The 24,425-nt window shown below is 33.6% G+C and overlaps 1 protein-coding gene across 1 annotated transcript in view; it reads left to right on the top strand.

Annotated features, from left to right (window-relative positions):
• ARPP21 (cAMP regulated phosphoprotein 21) overlaps window positions 1-24,425 on the top strand; it is a 141,320-nt gene that overhangs the window by 57,549 nt on the left and 59,346 nt on the right. The window contains exon 10 of the mRNA XM_081345175.1: window positions 12,262-12,370. Coding sequence (XP_081201301.1) covers window positions 12,262-12,370 — 109 coding nt within the window. The remainder of the gene's footprint in view (window positions 1-12,261; window positions 12,371-24,425) is intronic.

Genomic DNA, 24,425 nt, shown 5'->3' with positions numbered 1-24,425 from the left:
AAGGAAATATTGGTACTGAAAATGATTTAACTTAATTAACTATCTCAAACATAACACATTTTTTGATTTCCAGACCAATGCCTTTTCCATTTAATTCTCAAAAAATCAGTATTTATTTCTCTGATTTTAAGTATCTGCTTTCTTTCAAAATCTTATTCATTTTGTTATAAAGCTCTATGGTTCTGTGAATTCAGGTTTAAATACCCTAAATCTGAAGGAGAAACTCTTCTGCTGCAGGGCAATCCAGTAAACCTTTTTTTAAAAAAATCTGCATTTAAATGACGATGTATGAAAGCTTATAATTGGTTTACTTATCAATATTTAATTTGCTATGTGCAGTTGTTTATTTTATATAAAGAATAATTAATTGAAGAAATCTACATATGCAATCTGAATTGGTATACTTATTTTCTTAATGAGAATCAGACATTATGCTCTTTAACTCTGATAATACTGTCCTATTTGTGGGTTAAGGGTGTGTGTGTGTGTGTGTGTGTGTTATTATCATCATTAAATGTATATTTTCCTTTTATTTTAATCTTCTTGCCTGATAGCTAGCCTGTCTTAGATATTTTGTGATATCCCTAGATGACCAGCTTCATCTAGTCCCTTATACTTGCAGTATCTAATGAAACCACCACAGGGTCACCTAGAGGTTTTGAATTGGTTATCATTAACACGCCAGTGACACCTATCTTTGTTACTTCATAGGTAAGGAAGTAAATTAATGCATATTTTTACATTTGTTTTACATTCTTTTCCTTACCTGATAAAATTTCTACCTATAAAAATTAAAGTTATGCAACTTTATTTATTTATTTAAGGTAAGGAAGGAATGTAAAGTCTTTGTATTATTTTAGCAAAGTGGATTCTGGCTGGAAATATATACATTTTTCTTAAATCTAATATGAGAAATATGTAATTATTACTTCGATAGGATCTGAAATAATTTGCTCTTTCTCTTTCAATGCAAATGTTTTTGCCTCATAAAAATATTTTGAAGTATTTTCCTTACTATTTCCCCAAATCAGAAGCTTCCTTATGCTTACTTATATTCATGTCAGTAGTACAGAATCCAAATGTTTTGCCCCTGTATGTTGCCATATATGATTAGTAAATTTTTCAGATTATAGGAAATTCTAAACTGATGGGGAGACATATTTTAGTCATTACAAACCAATAGAAGTTAGTGTTGAATTATATAAAGAGTTCAATGTTTTCAATCCATCAGTAGGATTACTGTCAATTCCCCAAAAAACAGGACCATAATTTAATTTGCAGTCAAGAAGATTTATTACTCAAACCAATACACAAGAATCTAATCAACTTTCAATGTTAAATTGGTAGTAGGAAAGGGTCAACAGAATTCCAGATGGGTTGGACATTTGTGGGAATGTAACAATTCTAAGTAGGTGACTCACTTAACTGCATCCCCCTGGCTTTATCTGCTCTTCTATAATTATTCCCCTAAAACCAACATGGAATGGAATGACATTGGTGCAGAGAGAAATTTCACTGAATGTTTATCAAGTTCTAAAATGTGCCAGAACCAACCAGGCACAGTGTAGAAAAGCATTCCAAAAATTATCCACAGTTAATCTCCATGGGAGATCACGGGCAGAAAAAGACTTAGAAAGTTAACGGTTGTTCCATTCTAATTCTTCTTTTTCCCAGTTATATCAGCTACAACGTATTATTTAACTACTATTTTTTTATTTATTTTCCTACCATTTTATTTTAGGGAATTTGAAAGAATTCCAAAAGCATGTTTTGTATGTTTTTTGTAATTTATTTTAAAAGAGAATGGGTATTGTATATTAAATGGATGTCTAATTATCTGAATGCCCTTTAAGAAAGAAAAATGAGATGATTTTCCATATTTCTTGTTCTACATCATATTTTCTTTCCTTTAATTTTAAGTTTCTAAAATGAATTGTACAATTTGACAATTCTTTCATTTGCTTTGCATATTAATTTTTTAAATCTTATTTAACCTTAAAAACCCTTATATCATATCTATCAAAATATTTGTATTTTTAATCCATATTTCCTCATTGCATTAACAGATCTGTGTATGGAAAATCCTGCATCAATTATATCAAATTAGGATACGACTATAGAAAATCAAAAATATTTGTACAACTGACAATTGTAGAAAATATGTAGAATGTATATGACTTTTATTACCCATTTTTTTCAATTCAGAACTTCAGCTTCATGATAAACATCTTTCTTGAATTTTGTTAATATTGTGCCTTTAAATAGTCTGCTATCTTATAATATCTGGGTGGGTTTTTTTTACTTCATTCTGTTTTTTGAATATGTTGCCTTTTTATTATAGATTATGCTTTTATATAGTTGAAAATTTTACAGCATGTCTCATAAAGTACCTTAATAAAGGAACAGACATCATAGAGATCTAGGAATGGTATTTTATTGTTATTGAATATAATCTTGAAAGGCTATCTAAGTTTCTCTCCATCCATAAACAAAATCAATCTAGGATAATTTTGACCTGATTTCTCATGCTTACCTCAATCTCTTGGCTGAGTAATATTTTTTCTGAGTTCTTCCTTAATGGCTTGTTTCCTCCTTCCCCCTTTAATGGCTCTTTCATACTTTCCCCAAGGGTAGCTCTAAATTCCTTTACAATATACTTAGAGCATAGCTTTTAGAATCAATGGTATATAGGCTACTGCTACTATAACTACAGAAAACCTTCATATAATACTAATGGAGTGGTGATGGGGTAGCTAATAACAATATCATAGAAAATGTTTCTGTGTTACATTAGATTTTTCTAAGTTTCTATATACAATTTTTTTAAAATAATTTTCCAAAGTTACAATTATGTCTTTGGAAAATGTGGTGTCTGGGTTATAATAATTCCATTACATACAAATATGTATTAATACAAATTTTACAAACTATTACAGCCAATATTTCCTCTCTTTCTTCCTGTAATACATACTGTCTCTTATCTAAATTAATACTGTATACTCTTATTCTATCCTTCAGCTACTTAGTAGTTTTCTTACATTTATCAATGATTTTATATATCTTATTTATTTTGATAATCCATCTTTTGGACCATCAATAACCTTATAATTTTTCCCAGCTTTAATTTTGCATTAATATTTAAATTAAACATTTAATATTTATCATTTCCAAATTTTTGAGTGACCGCAATTTCCTTTGTCACAATTCCCCTCAATATCTAATGTCCCAGATACATATCTACCGTATTTTTCAGACCATAAGACGTACTTTTTCCCCAAAAAAGTGGGGGGGAAAGGGAGGGTGCATCTTATGGTCCGAAAGTGATCTGTATGGCCAGCCCCAACCTCCACAAGTGGAAAGCAAGGGAGATTGCCAGGAGTGCGAATCGACACGTGCTGAGAAATGCCGATCTCACGCTCCTGCAATCTCCCTCGCTCGGTTTCAGCTTCCCTTGCTACAACAGAAAGTAGGCTGAAATGGAGCGAGGGAGATTGCCAGGAATGCGAATTGGTCGATCCCGCGCTGTTGCAATCTCCCTCGCTCCATTTCAGCCTGCTTTCTCTTGTAGCAAGGGAAGCTGAAACCGAATGAGGGAGATTGCAGGAGCGCGAGATCGGCCAATTCGCGTTCCTGTCAATATCCCTCGCTCCGTTTCTGCTTGCTTTCTGCAAAAAAAAGCCAGGCCGCAGGGCCGCCTCCACGGGTACTGCTCTAACGCAGAGAGGGAAGGACAAAGAGGGAAGAAAGGAAGAAAAGAAGGAAGAAAAAAAGGAACAATGGGAGAGGGAGGGAGAGAAATAGAGAGAGAGAAGGAGAAAGAAATAGGGAGGGAGAGAAAGAGGGAGAGAGGAGAAAGAAATAGGGAGAGAAAGGGAGAGAGAGAGAAGGAGAAAGGGAGAGAAATGGAGAGAGAGAAACAGGGAGAGGGAAAGAGAGAGGGAGAGAGAAAGGGAGAGAGAAAGAAAGGGAGAGAGAGAGAAGGAGAAAAAAGAGGGAGAGAGAGAAAGGGAGAAAAAGAGAAAAATAGGGAGGGAGAGAAAGGGAGAGAGAAGGAGAAAGAGGGAGGGAAATGGAGAGAGAGAAAGAGGGAGAAATAGAGGGAAAGAAAATAGGGAGAGAGAGAGAGAGAGGAGAGAGAAAGAAAGAGGGAGGGGGAGAAAGAGAGAAAGAGAAGGAGAGAGAGAAATTAAATTAGTAACATGATTGTTAAGTGAATCTGGTTTCCCCACTAACTTTGCTTGTCAGAAGTTTGCAAAAGGCGATCACATGACCCTGGAACAATGTGATCACCATAAATATGAATCGATTGCCAAGCATCCGAATGTAAATCACATGACCCTGGGGATGCTGCAACGGTCAAAAGTGTGAAAAATGGTCATAAGTCACTTTTTTCAGTGCCGTCGTACTGAACAGTCACTAAGTGAATCATTGTAAGTCGAGGACTACCTGTATCATTTTTTTTCTTTTTTTGGGGGGGTCAAGTTTTTGACACCTTGCTGGGCCACTGGTGGTACTCGGACATTGCCTTGTCCTAAAACTGGTACAATGGATGAAAAGGTTGAAAAGCCCTGTTTTAGTATAGCGGTATTATTTGGTTCAGAACATTTTTTTCTTGTTTTCCTGCTCTAAAAACTGGGTGCGTCTTATGGTCAGGTGCGTCTTATGGTCCGAAAAATACGGTATGTCACTTCCATATCAACAAGATTAGTAATACATTGTAATATTCTTATTTTCACCAAGAAACCAAGATTTCTCCCATTTCAGCATTTAATACATCCTCTCTTTTTCTTTATGTCCACTTTCTCATATTTAAGCTTATAATTCTGTTTCTTATCACTACATCCATACATATTAATTACATTAATCACTCTTAACATATATATCTTAATCACCTTTTATCTAACCTTTATAAACAACTCAATATTTCAATTTAACTATTGACATTTATACATTTAGGTTTTAATTAGCCAACATTTTTCTTTATCTTCACATCATAACAGTATCTCATATTCAAAATACATGTCTTGTCTACTTAAATATATTCTATTTTAAATCTCCTAAATATGTCCACACCATTCTTCTTCAGTCTTATTCTGGCTTTTTTCCTTTGCCAAGTCATCTTTTATGTCCTTACTTCAGGATCATCAAAGAACTGTTGTATTATTGTATCATATTGAGATGACCATCCAATCACCATTTTTGGAAGGTTGAAGGGTCTGGCAGAACTACCAGATCCTCTCTCTATTTTCTCCTCTTGACGTAGTTGTCCTGGACTGTTTATCTTTGCTTTCATATGTTTCTCATTTTGATCTTCCTTCTGATTTATATAGCAGGTTTTTTCCTCCAACCATTTTGTCAGAGTTTTTTCTGAGTTTTCTCTTATCTGTACTTGTTGGGCGATTATATCTTCTGTCAAGATATTTGATTGTTCAATTTTTTCTGTTGTATTCTGTATAGATAGTTTATTAGTTGTAGTCAGAGTTTGAGTTTGCTTATCTAAGACACTTTCTAATTTTTTTCTAAAAACTCTTATTTCATCACCGACTGTAAGAAGCATTTGGTGAGTTTGATAATACATTTCTTCCATAGTAAAAGTCTGTTCCTGGTCTTACATAGTGATGAATTAAATTGAAAACTTTTACAGTTTTTTTCCCCTCCTCAGTAAATAAGAAACAGCTAAGACTCTCACAGCTGGTGTTCAAGGTTACATGAATCTTATCTTGTTTTCTAAAACATCAGCCAGGTCTCTTTTCTTTAAAAATAGCATATTGCAATTTCAGGTTTGGCCACAAGATGTCCCCCAACAGTTTAGAAAATTCCTTTCAATTATTTCTTCTATTTTAGGAGGAAAAACCCAAACTTTCAAATGAAAATAGGGAATAAAAAGTAGATGATCTAAAACTTTTAATCCACAATTTTTAGAAAATAAAGTTCTAGTTGGGATCCAATTATTTTTTCAATGTTTTTTTAAATCTTCCCTGTATATTCAATCACCGCTATTTCTGGAAGGAGGGCTAAAATCCCCCTTCCTCTCCATAGGGGGAAAAAGTACTTAGCAGCTTACTTAGGTGGAAAAAAAGTTGGAATTTAAGAGAGATCTCACCCAGTCTCTTCCACGCTGCTTTAATGTTGTCTGGTGGTAAGCGTGACTTCGGCTGTCTGCAGCTTAGTGAACAGCCATATTGCTATGGGTGGTCTTTCGTCCGCCAGTTCGAAGGGAATCCAGGCAGTGACAGGAGAGTTGCCGCTCTTCCACATTTCTGCGAAAGACCCCCCTTGCTGGTCACCTCTCTGGGGTGACTTTTTGACCCTTTTAGGGGCCCCCAGCGATGTGAAACTGGACGTGGAAGACAAGAGTTATCCTCCAAGCATCCATAGTGGCTGCATCAGCAAACCGGAAGTCTAGATTTTTCTCAGTTTCTAATATAACATCTACATCACCATTTTAAGTTTATTGCCAGGAAATTAGCAGTTAAGCCCATTTTGTTTTTACTGTATATGTACCAAGGTTGATTGATTGTACATTTAAAAGATTGTACACAGTGAGGATGGGAAGATAGATAGGACTGAAAGAGAGTGACTGGCCTAAAGTCATCCAATTGGCTTCCTGCCTAAGATGATATTTAGAAGTCATGATATTTAGGTTTCTAGACCGATGCCTTAATTAGTTCATTAAACTTGTTCTCCTATGGTAGTTAATAGGTAGTCCTCAGCTTACGGCCATGTGTTTAAAAACTGTTCAAAGTTAATGTTGGTATTGAAAAAATGACTTGGTAATAGATAACCAGTCCTTGTACTTACGGCCATTGCAATGTCCCCGCAGATGATCAAAATTCATTTAACTCACTTAACCATATTGTTTAGTTCCTGTTCCAATTGTGATCATAAGTTAAGAACTACATTATGCCTTAAACAAAATAATTAGTCTTATTTTTCTTCTTGAGAAGATTGAATTAGTAAAGGTTATGGACAAATGTTGAAGATATGCTTCCATTAATTAAATCCCACTATCATTGTGAAGGAACTACTACTCAAGCTCTACCAAGATTGAACTAAATCCATTTAGTCTGAGTACTTTAGTAGTTTAATAAATTTGTTTTATTAAAGGATAAATGGGCTATTCCTTTAATCCTATAATTCCTGCAAGAAAGACAGCAAACAGAATTATCCCATTTCTTTTCCCCAAATGAATGTGCATTTTATTGCATGTCACTAATTCTGCAGTATGAAGTAATAATAATTATTCCATCCCAAAGTTTTGCTTGAACCAGAAAGCTGGAAAAAGTACATTTAGCCTACAGGATAACACCTGAAAACAAGAATCTTCTGTTTGTATATTTAGGAACAAAGAAATCTGCTATCTGTTCTTTCAAGTATACATTGTATATGTACCACTTCCCATATCAATGTGAAAATCCTTGAGAAAGGATATAATGATAAATATTATTTACGGCATGGCCTTCCTTCAGAGTATGATGTACCACATTCTCTTCTTATGTATGCCTAATTGATTCAATAATTGTTGAGAAGCAATAGCTAGGATTGTTTAGGAATATACAAGTTTCTTTAATGCATATGAAGCCTTTGTTTTTATTTTATTTTAGTACATTTAAAAGCATAATCTAAAAAAGAGAGGAAAGAAACAAGAAAGCAAAGGTAAGCCATTTTCAAAGAAACCTTAGAATAGTACTATATAAAAGGTGACCTTATATCAGTTGTAACTATTATTAAAAGCAGATCAGTAATAATTAACAAATGCAACCAGTATAATAAAAAATAATCAGGATAAAACAATAGCAGTTTTTATCTAGTTTAAGAAAGTCTGTCTTTGTTATAATAATATTATAATTTATTATAATGATTTAAACAAAGTCTAATATGTTGAAGCCTTATGATTAAGAGAAATCCAAACTTCAGACATAGTACACGATCATGTGCAAAATTATAATCCATAAATGATTTTCTGGTTCAATTAAATTCTTCATCATATTAGGATTGGTGTTTTTTTTAAAAAATGACTTATTTTTTATATTTGTCTCACTCCAACATTGTTCCAAAAAAAGAAATTATATGTTATTTTCAGAAGCATGAGGTATCACGGCAGGTATTTATAGCAAACTCAATTTGTAGGAATATAGGGCTCAATAACATTTACCAGAAAGACAGATGGGAAGGGGAAAAAAGTCAGTATTTAAAATTAGTTTTATTCTATAGTGAATCATCTCGAGAACTATTGGACCTTATGAAACTGATACCAAGTATAAAAAAGGGGGGGGATGCATTTGAATGTAACTCAGTATTACCTTTCCAGTAGCAATTAAAGTGGAGTGATTTACCAATGAAGAAACATCCTGTGCCTGTTTTCTCTGTAATATTCACAATAAATTTGACCTGTTTAAATTCTACATATATTTAAGCATGCATTCTTGGACTTTTTCTTCCCATTTTATTCTAAATGTATAACTAATATCCAACAAAGGTTCTGAATTTTATGTAATAAAATAAGACATATTTAAGCTTTCAAAAAGAAAATTTCAGAAGATTTCATCTTTGTTGTATTAAATCTTGCAAGCTACAGATCATTCTTCTTTATAAATACTTAGTGTTGGAGCAAACGTGATATACCTGGACTTGTGTATTTACCCCATATTTTTAGTGCCTACTTAAAATAAACTAACCTGTTAATAGAGTTTTTCTTTTTCTTTCCAAACAAAGATATCAAACACAAGCTTTCTGAGGGTCCTGTCCTTAAATAGAAATAACTCAGTTGTATGATGATATGATCTATAATTCATGTTAAATTAATTTGATAATATAATTTGTGATTGGCACAGCTAATTTACAATTTTCCAGTCCTCCAAAATTCTAAATTTAATACTCTTTTTTTAAAAGTGAAGTTAATTACTTGGCTACTAATGTAATTTTCCTCATTTCATGAATGATTGAATTAACCTGTGGGAGTTATGACATTTTTTGTTTTCTTATGCACTTTTTGTGAATTCCTTTTATTCAGACTTCAGCAAATCATAGACTGCTGTAACCTTGTTTTAAGATAGTTCATGTAGGTATACCTACAGTATTCTTTGAGGATTAGAAATGCATTATATGATTTTTATTATTGTAGCTTAATGTATAAACTGTATAAAACATCTTCCAGAAAGGCAAGTGGGGATGTCTTAAGATGAATAAAATAAGTTGACAACTAGCACATCTGAAACTGCAGAACATTACGGCAGAAAATCACTGGGAAATACGCTATATGTATATGGTGTTATACAGTTTTCCCCTCTATGATGAAATTTTTGCTTCCTTCCATTCTATCTTCAGTATGTCTATTCTATCAGATGAAAGATATGGATACATTGTTATCCTCACGTGCTCATTTATCTCTTTTGCTTCAATTTTGGAAAATTGTGGCATTTTTAAAATTATTTATTACATAATTTACATCAAAGCAGAATTCGTATTAAAACGTGAGATTTTAAAATTAGTGCAATATAGTACAATTTGCATTTATGGTATTGGTTATTGCAGATTTTTATATATATTTCATTAAATATTAGAACTGGTTTAAACAATCCAAATGTAAATTATCTACACAACAGTGTCGAGTGTTTTCACATAATTATAAGTGGAGTGTTGCAATACTGCTTTTAAACTGGTGTGATTTTCTGCTTTTATAGATCAGTGGTTTTGGAATAGAATGATAATTTTATCTGTGCATATTAGCAATAGAATTCCAAATTGACTACAATTTATCCAGAGATTTGCCTATACCAGGTAACATATTTTAATTAAATGTTGCTTGATCAAGTAATGATTCATGTCACATGAGATCAATCTAGCTTGTTGTTTCAAATGCCTATGAAATAAAACTTCTGGTTCATTGGGTTTCCTCCCCCCCATACAGCCTCTCCATTAAACTAACTAATATTGATTGGTGGACTCCTGGTTTAATTCTGAGTAAGCTGGGCTGAGACATAAGTATGTCTCCAAGAGTTTTGAGGATTTTTTTAAAGCCTTTTAACTTTGAATCTTACCATATTCCTTTCAAAAGTCATGATATATGAAAAAAATATTTGCAAAGGGTTACTTACCATTGGCAAAACACTATTCTTCAAATCATTTAGTAACCACATCTTTTGGAAGGCTCATTTGCCTGCTTGGTAAGCTCTCTCACTTTTCTGCATGTACAAACAATACTTTTCACTAGTACTTCTGGTAAATCAAAATGGATGTGTGCATGAAAGCTCTAATGCAAACTGCCTGAGAAATGCTATGCAAGTTTTCCAAGAATGTAGCTGCTTTAATATTTCAAGGAGGGGTACATCACTCATTTTCAGAAGCGGCTTTTCAAAGGTTTGTACAATAAAACCTCAATTATAGAATTGTCTAAAGAGTCAGATGACTAGTATACAGTACTATGGCTGCATAATTCAGTGCTACTAGAAGTGATGAAAAAGAATTGTAATGGTGAAAGTCATCTGCCCTGATTTATTACTAGTAAAGAGTGTGGGAAAATAATAGTAATGGTGAACTCCCAACAGTGTCATCAGTGAACTGATTTTAAATTTTAATTTACCTTCGTGAGTTGCTGTTTATAATCACTGCAATTCTATCCAGAGAAGTAATATAATGGTAATGATAAGAGCAACAAGAAATGTGTAAATAAATATTCTGAACTGAATTGTCTTTGGGATTAGAAATCAGATCTAAGTACTATAGGGATATGAATAAATGTTTCCACACCTACCATTAAAGTGCTAGAGACAATGTATTTGAAGTTAGCTATCTGTATTGGAATAAAAATGCAGTTAATTATACTTTGAACAAAACCAAAACCAAGGAAATATAAATTAAATACATGAACATAGATGAAAAACAAATGCCAAAAATTTCAGCCACTTTTTGTTACATCAAGTATGATGTATAGCAATATTTGAGTAGACTGATTTTGGTTGTAGCATTATCAAATTGTTTAATTAACTACAGGTATTAAAACAATCACCAGCTGATTTGCAAACAATAATTTTTTCTTATTTTGTTGTATTTATAAATGCAATGTTAAAAAATATTAAAAATTGTGCAGTATTGTCAATACAGTATACAGTATATCTTATTAAATTTCACCAAGTTTATATTCTAAAATAGTAGAAAATAATAGAATTGAGATAAAAATAATAAAAATATTATGTCAAGTGATGATTTAAAATTAAGATTGATTTGTGTGTATGTAAAAGAGAAGAGTTTTTGTTAAAATCTGTGAACATTTTAGTTTTCAAATTTTGATTTTTAAAATAAGCTTTTTCCAAGTTTTGGAAGTTCTTGTTTTTTGTTTTATTTTTTTCATGCTGCTCATGTTGACAGGAGATTTCCACACATTCAGTTCTTCTTGTTTCTTGTGAACACTTGTGGAAGTGACACATATACAAAGTAGAGAAGGGGGCCTTGTGTGCACACTTTTCCTTGCATTTTATAAACATTCCTGAATTAATAAAGCACATATTATGTAAGGACATATTTTATACTTTGTAAAAGAACCTGCTGCTTAATGAAGTTTTGGTTAAAAGAGCAAAATCTGGGATATAAATAAACTGTGCAGTGTCTTGGAGGAAAAAAATGTCTAAACCAGCACTTACGTAAAAAAAAACATTTCTTTCTCCACATTGTTTGTGAACAAGGTTGTCAAAAAAACAGAAGAATTCATCTCAGCCTCTGAAATAGAAACCGTCAACTCATAATATCTGACGTCTAATTGCCATCTGGAGGGAATATAAATCAATTGTTAAATCAATACAATGTGTCAATTTGGGGTTTTTTTTCACAGTACTTCAATAGCTGAATAATTATTTATTTAAAGAAAATAACAGTCAACCCATCTCCTTCAGTTACCAACTGAATGTAATAGGGATGCATTATATAAAATACTGCCATCAATTTTACTGTGCTTATCAGTCTAGATAAGCTTCACTGAACTGCTGCATTTGAAGGTCGTGATGACTGGAAATACAAATTGACATCGCTTGAGGTTTTTTTGTACTTCGATCATTGCCATCCAAGACTAAACACTTCAGTAAAAGTCAATTTGCCACTGACATAACAACAACAAAAATTACTATAATAGAGCAGGTGTCTTGCATTGGTACTGAAGATCAGCAAATACAACTATGTTCTAAATACTTCTAGTTTAAAAAAATAGTTCTGAAAAATTCAAAGCAAAACAAAATGGGTTTTTATTGATATGTTTTACTTTGCTGGCAGACCAGAGCAAAGGTTTTCTGAACATTTAAAAGATGAAAAAGGTGAAGAATCCCAGAAGCGATTTATCTTGAAGCGAGATAATTCTAGTATTGATAAAGAAGACAATCAGGTTGGTTCTCAGTTCAAGAGTTGTTTTTTATGTTACTTTGGAAATGGGCTGACTGATGTTTTTGACATTTTTTTGTTATTGCTACTGCATTTCTGTTGTTGTGTATTTCCCTTTCCTTCTCCTACAGTTGTTTTTTTTTTTTTGGCATCCAGTGGATTAGTTTCAAGCCATAAATGTGTTTGTTTTAGCAATGGCAGTTTGCATGGGCAATTTTGCTTGACACAAGAAATGCTGCATGTGGAGGGGTGATTTGGAATGTTCAAAAGTTATTCCAAATGAGTGGAATAACTAGTCAGCTACATTTTGGCATCTGCTTCTGTGACCTTAGGCACATAGGGCAAATTCTACAGTAATGCAACTTGATTGAAAGGATTATGAATAAATAATAGTATAAGGAAGATGGCTTAGTAATTCAATGAGATTAAACTGATCTTGCAGTCATTTAAACATGATTTTTCATTGGATAAAATATATTTGAGATTTCCCCCCCCATGTTTTATTGCAAATGAAGCTTATTTGCTTGCTTTTGCATGTATGTGGCAGAAACCACCCCCCACCACCCCGTGTGCTGCTTATTGTATAATTCTACATTAAGGATATTAGTATTGTAAATATCATTACATAAATGTTTCTAGAATTGGATATTTTAAAGTGGTTTTTATTAATAGAAAATAAATTGAAAAGCAAGTGTTTTACTCTAAAAAGTACTTTAAATATAATAAAAACACAATTAAAAACAAAGAATTACAAAAGAATTAGATTCTGGTATAAGCTTTCATAAACTTACTCAGGAAGCTAAAGAGCATATTCTCATTAAATCTTTAGCACTTTAGAGTCACTCAACCTCAGATCCTTTTTTTACTATTATTTTGTTTTTAAATACATAATTGTTGTCTGGATCCAAGTTGTTTGCTTTTTCTGAAAAGCAAAAATATTATATAGGAAGCAGAGATTGTGAGAAACACAATCCACTATGGAAGCAATATGGGGGAAACATTATGAGGGAGAAACAGTGGTGAAGAATCTGGAGCACAGCACATGAAGGTTAGTTGGTAATATGAAACTTTCTTTGGATTGTTTCTTTCCCATTTAGCTCTGAATGCTTTCTGAACTTTATGATTTTTTTCCTCTTGCTTATAGTAAAAGTTTAAGGATTGTTGTCTTAGCATGATGAAATCTCTTGTGCGCAGTATTGTTAAAAGCATATTCCTCCCTCATCAGTGAGTCTACTTCAGCCTTTTTTGTTATTTGATTCTAATTTTCTTTTCCTTCATTTGATGGCTATATCTCCAATATTGACTCTTTCAATAAGTGCAGGGGAATTTTAACTATTTTATTTATTTACATTCATGCAGGTGAGATAAACAGTATAGAAATTAGATTAAATCAATACAGGAGTTTTTCACCTAGCATAACAAAATATATATTTTCCACTAAAAGTTAATGCCAATTATTTTACATATGCAAACTTAATATACTCAGGTAAAGTCACTTCCATATACACCAATACTGAACAAATTCTAAAATCACTAGCTTCTGGGCAGCCTATAAATTTAATAAATTATCATTATCATCATAAGTTCTTCTCCTGTTTGGTCAAGAGGACCTTGAATGTAAAAACAAAAGTTCTGCTTCCCAGATCACCAATTCTCAAATGTCAGTTGAGGGGGAAAAAAGTTGCTAATGCTTCTTATTATTTAGTTCACAGCTTGGAAATGGCAATTGACAGACTAAAACACAGGATTCAATTAATAGAAGTTCCATATAATATAGCAACTTAAGAACAGAGTTCATTATTATATTAAAATTATACAAACTAATGCTAGCAGTTCTAGGAGGTTAAGATGGAAGCAATTATTAATCTTTTGGAGCTGCTGCCAATTAAAATAGGAACTACCGAATTAGATGAGCCAAAGACTTATTGGGGATAAGGCAACTTCATTGATTCGCAAAGAGATGTCTCCCTCCCTTCCCAAATAAATAGAAAGATAATGATAATTTTGTGTGACATCTGATATGTTACATTGCCTAACTTAGTAATTAGGAATGAGGCAAAACATGCATTGCTTGTTTAGGTGAACATTTATTTTTCTCAGCTGACAGTAACTTAAGTGCACTATTTAGCAGCTCAACTGCTAAAAATGTGTGTGTGTGTGTGTGTATGTAAATTTTTAAATTAAATATATATATGTGTGTGTGTGTGTGTGTGTGTGTGTGTGTGTGTGTGTAAATTTTTAAATTAAAAAGGAGACCCAGTTGAATTATTGGTTAAGGCATCAGTTTAGAAACCAAGAGATTGTAACTCTAGTCCTACCTTAGCCATGAAGACCAACTGGGTGACCCTGGGCTAGTCACTCTCAGCCCAATCACCTCACAGGGTTGTTGTGTGGAAAACAGGAAGAGGACAGTTGGGTATATTTGCTGCCTTGAATTATCTGTAAAAATAATAAAGGCAGGATATGAATAAAAATGATTACAGGAAATATGACATAAACTTATGTTTAATAAGTCCTTATTAAACAATTTGACCTCATGTTTCCTGTAGTTGTAATTTTTTGGTTGGTTTGATAAAGTCATTTTTGATGCATGGCGTGTGTATAAAAACCATCATGCAGTGAACATGGCTGGTACAAAGATGCTTAAGATCCATTTTTTTCTTATATTTGACCCCAAAACAGGAAAATCTATCCTGTTTTAAATATGCTAATATTTAGAGGACAAAATAGAAGTCTATTTTATTTTATTCTTTATTGTTTTTACAAGTTAACCCCAAATAGTGAGCATACCTAATACTCCTTCCTTCTCCTATTTGCCACACAATAACAACCCTGTAAGATGGGTTGGGCTGAGAGAGATTGACTGGTCCAAGGTCACCCAGTGGACTTTCACAGCTGAGGCTTGCCTAGAACTATGGGAAGATTCTGCCATAAAATTTAAGTGCTGTGCTCATGGATGTTTAGGGACCACCAAAATGGACTTGAAAACTCTAATCTTCAAATTGACACCTCTGATTTAAAAGGAAGCTTGTTTATTTTTTTTTTAATTTAGATTTATTTGCGTAATGGTCCAATACCGACTCAATGTAAAATTTAAAAATACAGCACACCATTAATACATAAATAAGTAAGAAGCCTATAAAATTAACATTCCATTGAAGATGCCAAATGGTTTCTGTAAGCTATGGCTACATATAAAATTACAGCCTTCAAAATGCCTAAGTATTGACTACATACTGCAATATCTTCATCATAAGTGGAGTTTATAGCCTATGCAAGTGCAAAAAGGATGTGGGTTGTTGTTGTTTTTTTAAAAAAAACTAAACTTATTCTCATTTTTCCAACAATACAGAGAGAGAAAAGTGGCAAAATTTTGCAGATTTCTTAAATATAGTAATTCACTAATAGGGTGTTAATAAAAACAAAACCTTTCCAGCAAAACTAGAATATTCAACAGTGGTACATAGGTTTTTTTAAAAAAATAGGAAACATCTTGAACTCATTTTACCCATGATGAATATGAAAATAATCATTCGTATTGCCATTTTAGGGAAAAAAATCCTAGATTTTAAGATGCACTGCTTAGCTTTGTATGCATTGCATATGATAAATAGCAGCATTCTATAGTGTCAGAGGCTTCTGAAGTACTGCTCAGTTCCATAAATTACAGCAAATGGCCACGTAGGCTATGAAATATGGGATTGGTAGTCTAATACATTGTAAGATAGCAAGTAAGGAAAAGCTGAATGTTGGGAGGAATTATTATCCAATCCTTTCATAAAATAATGCATATATTTTTCCCTAAGCCGTATATTCTCTGCTCACAGTTTTAATAGTGGAACAAAGGAGAAGACAGAGAAACAATACGGGTGCAGCGGCTTTCTATTCAGCCCCTAGAATGGAGCCTCAGGTTTGGTCTGAGTGGCATGAGATGAAAATTAAACCTGCAACTTTTCCTCATCTTAGCAGATGAAAAGGGCCATTTAATTCAAAGAGATTTTCTCTTACTATACATACTTCAAGAAAGCTGACTCCTATCACCATCATTTTTGTATAACTTTACATTAGCTTATTAAAATTTAGTTAAAACTCTGAACTCCTTCTCAGATGATCTATGAGGTACATCCAAATATAAGAAACATTAATACAAATGTCTCAGATCAAATTTCATTTTAATAGACATAGAAGAAATTCTATGGAGCAATCATTTGATTATTTTTAGTATAAGCCTTTAATAAATGCCTAAATTACCGTAATATCTTTCATATTGAATAATTTGCTAAAGTTTAAAAGAATAGTGATTCCATTCTCAGTACAGCAATTATGTTAAGAGAATTCTAAAAATCTTCAAAAGCTTGATTTTAATGAAAAGTAGCTATAAAAATGCTTATCACAGATGTTGCTGATTAATAATTTCCCTTCTTTGTCTTGTATCTCTTCCTCACATTTTAATGTCAGTAGCAAAAACACAGCCCTGGATATAATTTCTTAGACTTTCTGATATTATTGTTCAGTAACCTGTTTTACTTTCTATAGTTAAAGAGTGTTTGCAATTGTAGCAATTAAGAAGATAGCTAAAGAGCCTTGTTATATTGCTAAAATAAGAGAATATATATTCAGCAAAGAAGTTGGAGGAAAATAAAAAAGCAATACTTGATCATGGCAGTGGTGTTCACTTCTGAGTTTTCTCAGATAAAATTGCTGGCACAAGTTACTTCTAAGATACTTCTGAACTATTTATTCATTCCAGCTGAATTGCAATATTGGTGATGCAATCCTTTACATATCTATTTAAAAACATATATTCTACTTAATGCAATAGGCTTAGTGTCGAGTAGGGAGAAAGCTGAGTTTTTTATTTAGTTTTCATTTTTAAGAAGGAAAAGATTGTCTAAATGCAGAAAAATAATAGTATACATTCCTCATTTTTAATCATGAAATCATAAAACAGCTGGTTCAATTTAGCTTTGCACAAAAAAGAATTTTATTACTGGATTCAGAACAGTTTTTTAAGGTTATGGTTTCAGGGAAACCCTTTGGACCTTGCATGAGCAAGTTTGCAGCTTCTCTGCTCTTTATTCAAGCAGACCTCCATTTTTTTAGTCCTTTTGTGCAAATCCTAAACAACTTGGGATAAGCACACAAAGCACAGTTTTTGGAATTATTTTTAACTTCTGAAAAACAGCTTTGCTTTAAAGTATGTGATTGGAGAGGAAGAGGGAAAGGGTCTTATGGCAGACCAATTAGAAACATTCTGGATCTTTTAGGGATAAATTGGGAAATTATGTGTGTTTATGTGTTTTTGCCTCTGCAGCCCTTAATTAGATCCATTTTTTAAAAATCAACCTTTTATTGTTGGCTTTTACTCAGATTTTTGAAAATTTATTCTGCTGATAGGTGAATGGATATAGATAGATATAGTCCTGAGCCTTTTTCCCCCATAATTTCCTTCCAATATTGCATTGGATATAAAAGAGAAAAAAAAGATGTGACTAACTTGATTAATTAAAGTCAACAGGTTGACTCAAAGCAGTCTTACCTTAAAAGGTTTTCATGGAAACCTGAAAAAGGACAGACTACTTTAATAATTAACAGATAATTCTGTCCTCATATGAGGTATGAAAAGCTCTTTTTAAATTATTTTTGAACTGTACTGAAATACTGGGTTTCTGTCCAGCTGGCAAGCTAGCATGTCTGGTATACTATAAATCAGAATCAATCAGAATACAGCTGGAAGGGTCCTTGGAGGTCATCTAATCCAATGCTCTGCTCAAGCAGGAGACCCTATACCATTTCAGACAAGTCACTGTCCAATCTCTTCTTAAAAACCTCCAGTGGTGAAGCACCTACAACTTCCGATGGGCAAGCTGTTCCACTGGTTAATTGTTCTCACTGTAAAGTTTCTCCTTAGTTCCAGGTTGTTTCTCTCCTTGATTAGTTTCTATCCATTGTTTCTTGTCCTGACTACAGGTGCTTTGGTAAATAAGTTGAGCCCCTCCTCTTTGTGGAAGGCTCTCAAATACTGGAATATAACAATCATGTCACCCGTAGTCCTTTTTTTCTCTGGACTAGCCAAACCCAAATCCTGCAAATGTTCTTCATATGTTTTAGTCTTCAGGCCTTTAATCTTCTTAGTTGCTCTTCTTTGCACTCAAAAAAATCTTTTTTGTAAATGTGACCAAAACTGGATGCAGTATTCCAAATGTGGCCTTACTAAGGCTTTATAAAGCAGTACTAATACTTCATGTAATTTTGATTATATGCCTCTGTTTATACAATCAAGGATTGTATTAGCTTTTTTGGCTGCTGCTGCATACTGCTGGTTCATATTTAAGTGATCATCCACTAGGATTCCAAGATCCCTATTACAGTTACTGTTTTTGAGCAAGATGTCACCTAATCTTTACTTGTACCTTTGGTTTAACTTTGCTTTTCTCCACATTAAATTTCATGTTGTTGGATAGGGTCCATTGTGCAAGTCTGTCAAAATCTTGTCAAAAATCTTGTTTTCTGGGGCAAGGCTTTTCAACCAGTGGTACAGGTACCAACTGTGGTACATTGGCACCTAGCAGGTGGTATGCGACCATCCTAGAAAAGTGGTAGCGGGGGAGGGGAATGAGCTGAACCAGTGGCAGCACTGCACAAGCCTGAGCGAGAGATGGCTGGAGCTGCAGGGCTGTTGGGGCTCAGCGGAAGCGCCAGGATCAGTGCTGCTTTCCAGCTGATCGGCGCTTCTTTGGGGCTGTCAGGGCTCGGTGGAATCACCAGGATCAGGGCCAGGATCCAGCTGGAGCTCGGCGCTGATCCTGGTGCTTCTGCTGAGCCCTGGAGAAGCACCAATCAGCTGGAAAGCAGCACTGATCCTGGCACTTCTGCTGAGCCCAGAAGAAGCGCTGATCAGCTGGAATGTTGGAGCATCTCCAGGGTCTTGTGATTTACATTCAGATGCTTGGCAACTGATTCATATTTATGATGGTCACAGTGTCCCAGGGTCATGTGAAGTGACCAAAACCTGCTGCAACCACCCAGCAGATGGGGGGGAATAAAAACCAAACACCCACCCCACCCCACCCCTGCTGCCAATTCTGAACAGAAATGCTAACAACAATGAAAACCTTGGACAGGAAGAAGAACACCACCGGGCGGGCAAACAGGTATCTTGCTTGGCTGTGGCTTGGGTGACACTTTTTTCAGTGCCATTATAACTTCAAACAGTCACTAAGTGAACTTCTGTAAGTCGAGGACTACCTGTACTTCATCACTTTTTTTAACTTTTTTTTGGTCATCAAGTTTTTGACACCTTGCTAGGTGACTGGTGGTACTTGGATATTGCCATATCCTAAAAGTGGTACAATGAGTGAAAAGGTTGAAAAGCCCTGTTCTGGGTGTTGGCTTTGCTGCAAATTTGATGAGTTTCCCCTTCTATTTCCTCATTTAAGTCATTTATGAAGATATTGAAGAGTATTGGGCCTAAGACGGAACCCCACTGCTTACTTGCTTCCATGTACAGTAGATCTGGTACCATTAAGGATGATTCATTGAGTATAGTTTTTCAGGCAGTTACAAATCCATCGGGTGGTTATGCTGTCTATCCCACATTTTTCTAGCTTACCAAGAAGTAGGTTGTGGTCTCCTTTATTGAATGCCTTGCTGAAGTACAAGTATACTATGTCCACAGCATTTGCTGATCTACTAATTTAGTCACTTTGTCAAAGAATGAAATAAGCTTGGTTTGGCATGATCTGTTTTCAACAAACCCATGCTGGCTTTTAGTTATAGCTTTATTTGTTTCTAAATGTTTGGAGATCTGTTTTTTTTCATTCTTTTCCAGTATCTCCCCGGGTGTTGATGTTAGTTTCCTTTGGGGTTTTTCCCCACTTTTTTGACGATGGGAACCACATCAGCTTTTTTCCAGTCCTCAGGTAATTCTCCGGTGTTCCAGGATTTTTGAAAGATGTAGTCCAATGGTTCTGACATAACATCTGCCAGCTCCTTCAGAACTCTGGGATGTAAATCATCAAGTTCCGTTGATTTATATTTGTCAAGATCAGATAGGTGTTCTCTAACCATTTTCTTGCTTATTTTATTTTACACTTTGTCTTTTACGTTAGGTTTTTAGTAGGTGGTTGGACTATACTTTCTTTTTGTGTGAAGATTGATACAAAGAATGAATTAAGCAGGTCTGCTTTTTCTCTACTGCCTGTTACTTTCTTGTCATCTTCTCTCTTAAGAGGACCGTGCTGGTTTCTTCTTGGGATTTCTTGTTTTTCTTTTTCAATGGCATTGTGCTGGATTGGGCTGTTATGATCATATTTTTCAGAGTTTCCCATGCTTCTTGAGTTGTTTTCCCCTTTAGGATTTTCATCCATGGAATTTTTCTTAGGCTTTCTCTGAATTTGTTAAAATCAGCTCTTTTAAAGTTTAAGGCACTGGTTGGATTATTTTCTATTGCTTGTGTTTGTCTTATATTGAATTCCAATATGTCATGGTCATTCTCTCCCAAAGTTTCAGCAATTTCAACTTCCTCTATCGCTTATTCTCTATTAGTAATAATTAGATCTAGTATAGTTTTTCCTCTGATTCCATCCTCGACCTTTTGGATGACAAAGTTGTCAGCTACGTTGGTTAGGGATCTGTTTGATCTCCCACTTGCTGCAGAGTTTGTTTCCTAGTTGATGTCGGGGTAAATAAAGTCTCCCATTACTACTGTGATATATTCCCTACATACATTTGTTAGTTGTTTAGCAAAAAATTCATCTACTACTTCTGCTTGGTTGGGTGATGTGTAGTATACACCTATAGCAATGTCATTCTTTTTTTCCTTTTATATTGACCCATATTGATTCTAGGAGGTTTTCATCCTAATTGTAGATGTAGTGATGTAGTGATCTTTTATTTATAATGCAACTCCACCTCCTCTTTTGTTAGGTCAGTTTCTTTTGAATAGTTTGTATCCTTCCATCAGTATATTCCACTCATGAGTTTCAACCCACCATGTTTCAGTAATGGTAATTATACCATATTGAACTTTTGGGTACGTTTCTTGTATCTCCTGCTTTGTATCTGGGTTTTCCATCCTTTCCATCATTTTCTACCTCACTGTGTTTTTCCATTTTTCTTCTTTTTCTTTACTCCCTACCTCATTGTGTAATATATATAAGTGTACCTCCTTATATTCTTAATTGCTTTTATTTAAAAAATGTCATCTACTGTATTAAGACCCAGGAAATGTATTTTTTATGCCATAGCACCTTCCCCTGGAAATAAATATTTCTTGAACTCCATATGACTCTCACCCTGATGGCATTCTAGAAGGCCTTAAAGCCCTGATTGTTCTCCTAAACCTTGATTTAGAAGAAGTAGAATCCCTCACTGGAAATGTTTTGTACATCTTTCTGCATGGTTTAACCAGATTCCCCATCTTGTTTTCTTATACTGTATTTTTATCTTATTTTGTTATTTACTGAACTGCCCAAAGTCATTCCGGAGCTGTGTGGTACCTAAATAACTAAATAATAGTCTGATTTATTAATTATTGCAAGAAAGGTACTACTGGATTCAACATGCATACATGCTCACATATAAAAGACTTAACAATCAGCAGATTTAACTTGGAAGATAAATAAATGACATTACTCAATTACAACAAATGTTTTGTGTCCTGCTAATTGGCAACTAAGTCTTATGTTTACATTAAGGCAAGTAAAAAGACAGAATGTATGTTTATTGTGTATATGCACATACTGGTTAATATGTAATTAAAGGTATTAGATAAGGTTAATGGTATTATTATTATTGCTACCTTGTCTCTTTATATGCATATGAAACAATCTGGAAAAAAATGCCTGGAGGATTTATTTGCAGTCATTAACTACCTGTTCTTTGCACTAATGTGCAGTTTTTGAAATATGTAAGTTTATTTAATCAATACAGTTCTCAAATTAAGTACAGAAAAAGTGGATTATTTTACTAATGTACTGTTTTACTAATAACTAAGAATGTATTGGCAAATGGATATCATGGCAGGAACTGCCATGACTGCAGGCTACAGTGGAAAGTCAAAAATCTCCTGACTTCAGTAGTACTGGCAAGAATGTGTGTAATGTGTTCATGGAATCAGCAGAAGTCATGCTTAGTTCAACAATCATTCAAGGTTAATTGTTGGAGCACTTTCATAGTAAATTCACAATATCTGCTTTTTATCTTGTAATTATCCCACTATATATGCTTCAAGTCTATGTTTAGTCTGTATGTGCTTAAGTCTATTTTAACTAATGAAATAATAGTAAATAAATAATGATTACATGTTTAGCAAATAGACAATTCTTGGTAAAATACAATACTATATACAATAAAATACAATTCTTGGTAAAATACAATACTATATACAATATCCCAGGTCCAAATATTGTCAGATTGAGAGATAACTAGCACTCTCCAGTGATCCATTGCCAGTTAGCACAGACAGTATTGAATTAGTTGAGCAAATGGACTAATCAGACAGGTCACTTTATATATTGCTTATTTGCCTGCCCCAACTCCACCAATAGTGATTTTTAACACAATACTTTGGTATTACCACTGAACTGATTACAGTTTGGCAGACAATCAACTCTGAAGAGAAGACTTGCTTTTGTCCAATAGTGAAAAAGAAGGTTGTACAAAAAAATCAAAGCTATTTGCTGGGGTGGGGGGAATTGGTCAACCCAAGCTGACCTAAAACTACTTTATCTATTTTCAGTACAAAAACAGTTTTATTATCAGCATTTGTCTGCGACTGGAGTGGGTAGGTGAACTTTAGTGTAATGAGATTTATTCAAAATAAATTAGATTTCATTTCCAAGGTGCTTTATAATCTGCCTGAGTTGAAGTAGGAAATAGGTATTCTGGCAGTCCTCAAATGAATATAAAAATAAATTTTAATCCTTTTACTCCATGGTAGAATGATACCATCAAAGCACTAGGAAAGTTCATTTAAGTGGAATAAGTCTGGAATAATGATGTTTCAAAGCAAAGTTAACAGAAATAGAGAATTATATATGTATATATACATGTATGTGTGTGTGTGTATATATGTATATACATACATACATATAATTCATTCATTGCTTCATTCATCAGATACAACTTAAGAAAATTCAACTATTCAAACTATTTTTTTATTTATTTTTTTTATTTATTTTTATTACATTTATATCCCGCCCTTCTCCTGAAGACTCAGGGCGGCTTACAAGCTTAGCAGTGAGAGTTTCATGTATAAGTAATTCCGTTGATATGTATAGATCCTAAAACAACTCTGTCTTGATACAAGATATATCTTTTATACTATTTATTGATGATTGTCTCTTCTGATTTTACAGTAAATACCAACTGTCAAGTTCATTGCTGAATTTTAGATACAAAGCAAACATATTATTTTTAAATTATTCCATTTCCTTATGTTCTCCTGAAATAATTGTTTTGTGTATTCTACTTCTTTTTAAGTTCCATGTTCCATTTAGTTACCTTTACCCTACTTACCTGTTTTATATAAGTTCTGTTTTGGTTTTAAAAAATATCAAATGAAATTACATACATAAATGCCAATATTTATGGATGTAAAAAATGTGGGAAGGAAAAATCATGTTTGAAGAAAACATTTTCAGTTGGTGGAAATTTTTAGGTGGGGTCTTTAATAATACATTTATAAATATATTCAACTTTCTATGTGATATTTCCCTTATATTTGTGAATGGCAAGCAAAAAATGTAACAATAATGTTAGTGCTTGCTATACTACAGTAGCATTAGCATTAAGCAAATGGAGCACTGCATATAAAAAAGTGAAGTGAATTTAAATATGATAATAACTAATTTGCTTCCTCTTAAGCTTTTTTTGGCCTTCTTTTTTCTTTCCCTTTCCTTTAATATATTAAAAAATGTCTGTCTTCTGCGCCATGTAGATCCACATCAGCACTAAATTAATATTCCACGGCCTTGTGTCAGCTTCTGCAGCCCTGAGTTGCCTTGCAGTGAGATGGGTGGCAAACAAATTTAGTAAATTAATTAATTAATGGAAGA

This window comes from Vipera berus (assembly GCF_964194415.1).
Source record: "Vipera berus genome assembly, chromosome: Z".
In the NCBI taxonomy this organism is placed as follows: domain Eukaryota; kingdom Metazoa; phylum Chordata; class Lepidosauria; order Squamata; family Viperidae; genus Vipera; species Vipera berus.
This window is presented reverse-complemented; position numbering and strand designations above follow the sequence as displayed.